The following is a 5,939-nucleotide window of genomic DNA, read 5'->3' as shown; positions in this document are numbered from 1 at the left end:
CCCTGAAAGATTATGGTGATTCAGGCAATAAAACTGAAAAAAAAAATGTAGTGCGATGGTATATTATGGTGAGGAAAGATCTATAGTATAATGCCATTGGAAAGCGAAGTGCGTGAATAAACAGAAGAGAGGACCAAGAAGAGGAGGAGGAGGATGAGGAGGAGGACGACGACCTAGCGATACAGGTCAGAAGAAGAAGAAGACGGAGGAGGAGGAGGTTATCATTTGTCATTTGTTTTTTGGTTTTTGTATCCTCGAACATGTGGAATCTAATGCTTTATTTTTATAGCAATTATTTTTTTCGATAAGAATGTTCCTATTATATACTTTACTGCATGAAAAAAGAGAAGGTATTTGTCTCTTTTACTTTGAATAAATTAATGAATGAAAAACTGGATAAATATAAGAGTATTTTTTCGTGCTTTTAAATAATAGTAAATTCCTGAATCATTTTACAACATTTATTTCTCATTGAGAGAGAGAGAGAGAGAGAGAGAGAGAGAGAGAGAGAGAGAGAGAGAGAGAGAGAGTCTTCCTCACAACGTAGCTCTTTTCTCCCACATTTTATCTTCAAAGTTATACAGTTTATTTTTTTTTTATCTTCCCACACATGTTAAAATAATTACATAAACTTCATCATCATCATCACCACTTGTTACGATATCAAAATCATCTGTTTCATCTTCGTCATCATCATCATCATTCTCACCTGTCATTTCATCATCTTTATCTTAATCTTATTTATCTGATTGCTTACCTGGAAATACCTAGCTCAAGAATGACAATACACTCTTATTATTATTATTATTATTATTATTATTATTATTATTATTATTATTATTATTAGTGGTGGTGGTAATGTTTTTTTTTTTACATTTCACCTCACACTTCTACCTTCACACTCCCTTCCTCTTTTTTCCTCCATTGCTGTCTCTCTCCTTATATATTCTCTGTTGTTATCTTCTTCCTCATATTTATTCACCTGTCTCTGCTCTCTACCTGTTTATCGAATGCGCTTCTTACATTGCTTCTAATTCCACCTCCTCCTCTGCTCGCAACACCTATGTAATTCCTCTTTATTGTATCATATCATCTCTATTAACACAGTATTCCCCTCCTCCTCCTCTTGCTGCTCTTCCTCTTCCCTCTTCACAATTTCTCATCCTCTTTCTCGAATCTACTCCCTGCTATTACCTCTCATTGAACTAAAACCTTATCTTTTTACTCTTCCTCTTCTTCTCTTTCCTTATATCCTCTCCATCACCAAATATCCCCCTCTTCCTCCTTGCAGCATCGTCCCTATCCTTACATCATCATCACTTATCCTCTTGCTCCTCTTCCCCTTCCTCCTATCTATTTCTTTCACATCATCACTTCATCCTCATCTTCTCCCTCCTACAATGTCTTCGCGGTCTGTGTTTCGATTCGCCTGCAGAGATCCTTGTATTCGGTCCACTTTCTGATCCCCTCCAAGAGCCAGTGGCCGTAGTACTTGGGCTGACTCTCCTCTGCTCGCACCCTGGCAGGACCACGTTCACGTTGGCGTGGAACCGTGGCTCCAGGAAGAATGGGACGGACAGCCTGCCAAGGGAAAGGTGAGAGAGGTTTGGAGATGTTGTTTGCCGTTTGAGTTCCTTTTGCTCTTAGGCTTAGAATAGATAGTGCCTGGGGGAGGAGGAAGGAAGGCTGTGTGGAATGGCACCAACCCAACACACATATACTTTCACGAACCCTGACCTCCAAAATCTTTCAAAGGGTCATATTCTTACGTATCTAGCCTAGTCTATCCATCCTAACCTATCCAACTTAACTTAACCTAATCTAACCTATCTACTATTCCAACAACAACAACAAATAAAATTACCTATCCAACCTAACCCAACCAACCTACACACACCTATTCCACCACCAACAACAGCAACAACCTTACCAAACCAACCTAGTCCAACCTAACATAGCCTACCACCACCGCCACCACCACCAGGCTCACCTATCACCACAGCAGTCGATCACGCGGTGTTTGGTAGCCTTGAGAGCCCCGCTGGTGTAGGAGAGCAGCTGGCCGATGTTCATGACGAGGTGGCCGGGTTTGTGCGTCACGTCGATGATGGAGTCGTCCTTCCACCAGCGAACCTGCAGCCCCGGGTACTCGGCAAAGGTGGCCAGCAGCGTGACCTTCGTGGTGTCCTGGTGTTCGGCCGTCTGGATCACTGTAGGGGAGGAGGGAAAGTGTGTGAAAAGGAGATGTGGTTCGAGTGCGTGTTTCTTTTGGTTTTAGAGATAGAATAGGTGACGAAAACTTACTGCATGACGGAACTTTGGTGCCTCGCTGACTGTATCACTATAACGATGGAGGAAGAAAGATGGCAGAAGGTGTGTTTAATGTTTTGATGGTCTTTTGTTTTAAGGCTCAGAAAAAGTGATAAAATATCTTTGCTCATGGCTTAATATGTCTGTTTGGCTGCTTGGATTACTGTGAGAGGGAGGAAGAAAGAAAAGGTGTCTCAAGCAGGTATTTTTGCGATCTCTCAGTTCCTTGTTTTAGACTAAGAAGAGATGAGGAAGAGATGATAACGTGCAAGACCTTCAATTTACCCGGAAGAAAGGAGTTTGAAGAACGTGAAAAGAATATGTCGATGACGATAATTGAAAGGTGATGAAGATGATAACGTGGCAAGACCATCAATTTACCCGGAAGAAAGGCGTTTGAAGAAGACGTGAATAGAATATATCAGCTAGTTTTGCTTTTAGACATAGAGAATGCAATGTAAGATGACGATAATTGAAAGGTGATGAAGATGATAACGTATTGCAAGACCATCAATTTACCCGGAAGAAAGGAGTTTGAAGAGGCCGAGACTAGAACATGTCAGCTATTTTTGCTTGAAGACCCAGAGAATGCAAAGTAAGATGACAAAAACGTGAAAGGTGATAAAGAAGATGATAGAATAACGTATAGCAAGACCATCAATTTACCCGGAAGAAAGGCGTTTGAAGAGGCCGTGAATAGAACATATCAGTTACTTCTCCTTTTAGACTCAGAGAAGGCAATGTAAAATGACGATAACGTGGAAGGTGATAAAGATGATAACGCATAGCAAGACCATCAATTTACCTGGAAGAAAGGAGTCTTAAGAGGCCGGGAATAGACCATATCAGTTACTTTTGCTTTTAGACTCAGAGAAGGCAAAGTAAGATGACGATAACGTGAAAGGTGATAAAGATGATGACCTTACAAGACACACCATCACTTACCCGCGTCACCGTCACGGGCTTCATATGTCGGGTTGGGTCTGGCCGGGTAGCGGATGAGCCGGAGCGTGGAGATGCGGATCCCTGAAGATGTCGGCGTAGAAGTCGCTGGGTGCTCCGTAACCTTCCGCGATCAGGCTCAGCAGCTCCCGCGAAGCCTCGGTCATCTTCTCGTGGTAGACCTCCATCCATGTCTGACAGAAAGAGAGGTGGAGGAATGGTAAAGATGAGAGGTAGATGTAGATGAATATAGTGTTGATTAGTAGTAGATAAGTAAAGAAAGGCAAGAAGAAGGAAGGAAAGATAGCCAGAACGAAAGAAAGAAAGAAAAAAAGAGAGGTTGGTAAAAGGATTGAAAGATTGAAAGAAAGAAAAAGAAAGACAAAAAGAGAGAAAAACGAAAGAAAAACAAACAAATAAAAAGAAAAAAAGGAAGAAAAAGAAAAAGAAAAAACACACAAAAAACAAAGAAAAATATAAAAAAGATAAAAAAATATACGAAAGAACGAAAGAAAAACAGAAAGGTTGAAAAAATATTTGAAAGGTTGAAAGAATGGAAAAGAAAGACAGAAAGAGAGAAAAAACGAAAGAAAAACAAACAATTAAAAATAAAGTAAATAAAAAAATAAATAAAAATATATAAAAAGATAGAAAAAAAAAAAAAAAAAGAGAATCTAACATCCTATCCCCTTACCCTGAAGTTCCTGCCCTCCTCGGATTCCTCTAGACTCTAGAGGCCATTGGTTGTCCTCGATGATGAACTTCTCCTCCAGCGATATGAGTCCCTCCTTCGGCTTCCCCTGCTTCGGCCCGATCTCGAAGGCTAGGAAGGAGAGGACGCGGTGGTTGTGGTGGTGGTAGGGGTGGTGTGTGTGATGGTGGTGGTGGGGGTGGTGCTGGGTAGTGGTGGTGGTGATGATGGTGGTGGTGCAGGCGAATTTAAGTTCCTCATCACCATTCTTACATTCGTTTCACCTTCAATTCACTATCTTCATAACCACCACTATCACCACCACCACCACCACCATCATCTGGGTAAATAGCTCACTGATCAATCGACTGATTACAGACAGACAGACAGACAGATGAATATTCTCGTTCGTGTCGTGTTTCGTCAATATTATTCAAATTTATCAACGTGCATAATTTGTTTCTATATAAAGAGAGTATAACCCTCTTGATAACGTACTTACTGCATGTCGTGTCATTGTACCTCATTACAGCTTCGAGTCATTTGCGTCACTTATCATTCAGAATCGTTTTTATTTTGTCACGCACCTGGAACTAGAAACAGAGACCGAATCCAGAGTAGCTTGCTGATTGGTTAGGTCACAGCATTATCTTGTATGGTCGCGAGAAGGGAACTCGTAACCGTGTATCATAACAGCCATCGGAACAAACAGATGATCTCACTGATCGGTTCGGTCGACACGCAATGCAACAACGAGATCGACAAACCACAAAGAAGAAGTATCAGATGAAATTACTCCGAAAGTTACTCCAGACCCGCACTTGATCTCCCTTCTTTCTCTATAAGACATCAAGTTCTTATATATCCTCAAGGTCTATGCCAAGTTTCGAAGTCATCCCTCACGTTCTATCGTTCTCAAGTTTTATGCCAAGTTCAGAAGTTATACATCAAGTTTTAGTGAGTTTTCAAGTTCTTAAAGCCCTCAAGTTCTTATAACTCCTCAAATTCTATCAGTCATCAAGTTCAAACAATTTATCGAGTCATTCCTCACATTCTAGCAGGTCTTCAAGTTCTGTGCCAAATTCCCAAAGTCATCCTTCATGTTCTAGTAAGTTCTCAAGTTTTCATAAATCCTCAAATTCTGTCAGTCATCAAGTTTTAATAATTTCTCGAGTCATTCACCACGCTCTAGCAGGTCTTCAAGTTCTGTGCCAAACTCCCAAGTCATCCCTCATTCTGTCAAGTCCTCTAAGTCCCCCAGTCATCCCTCAGTCCTCACCTTCCTTGTGGGACACGGCGCCGGGGATGACAGGAAAGTATCCGCGGTACTCGTTGCTGCACTTAGGGTTGAAAGACTTCTTGGAGATGGCCATCCTCTGCTCCATCGGCAGGCTGGCGGAGGAGGAGGAGAAGAGATGGTTATAGAAGAGACCGGGGAAAAGAGAGGAAGAGAAGAGGCAGTGGATGGATAGATAAGGGACATGGTGCAGCTAGATGAGAGACGGAACAAGTAGATATTAACTTGAGAGGAAGAGACGGACAGAAACCGAGACCACCGTTGCCAGATTATCGTACTAGGAGCATCACGTATCCCGGCTTCTCACCCTTTAAATATCACCAGGAAACAAGAATAATTAACCTTTTCAACGATAACAACACAAAAAGCCAGTTATTGGGGCACATGAGGCAGCTTTTGTGGTTGAAATCGGGGAATATGAGAGACTGAGTACGACAATCGGGTAACGTTGATTCCGAGACGCGTGAACAGACCCACCGATCTCAAACACTTCGATGTCCAAGACCACACACACATTTGACAAAGCTTTCGTAGGAGTTGCGGGCATTTCAACGGGTAGTCTCAAATAAAGATCCACAGAGTCAAGTGGAGAAGCAGGGACAACGATAAAGACACGGAATAGCGACGAATACAAAGGAACGGAGACCCAGAACGATAAACATGGATTAGGGACAAAGAAATACAAATACGAAGAGACGC

The 5,939-nt window shown here is 41.9% G+C and overlaps 1 protein-coding gene across 3 annotated transcripts in view; it reads right to left on the bottom strand.

Annotated features, from left to right (window-relative positions):
- Positions 1-2,062: 2,062 nt before the first annotated feature.
- The window catches only part of LOC126991324 (uncharacterized), a 48,953-nt gene continuing 45,076 nt past the window's right edge, over positions 2,063-5,939 (bottom strand). For 2 of the 3 annotated variants that reach the window (XM_050850101.1, XM_050850100.1), the window contains exon 2: positions 5,546-5,939. This exon is cut by the window's right edge and continues 613 nt beyond it. In XM_050850101.1, the coding sequence (XP_050706058.1) occupies positions 5,587-5,939 (353 nt within the window). In that variant the 3' untranslated portion in view covers positions 5,546-5,586. Of the gene's footprint in view, positions 2,211-3,255; positions 3,447-3,946; positions 4,076-5,222; positions 5,336-5,545 lie in introns of those variants that run through there. The other variant, XM_050850102.1, reaches the window with a different exon arrangement.

Source organism: Eriocheir sinensis, unplaced genomic scaffold (genome assembly GCF_024679095.1).
Source record: "Eriocheir sinensis breed Jianghai 21 unplaced genomic scaffold, ASM2467909v1 Scaffold26, whole genome shotgun sequence".
NCBI classification, from domain to species: domain Eukaryota; kingdom Metazoa; phylum Arthropoda; class Malacostraca; order Decapoda; family Varunidae; genus Eriocheir; species Eriocheir sinensis.
The sequence above is the reverse complement of the archived record's forward strand: the minus strand, read 5'-3'. Positions and strand labels throughout refer to the sequence as shown.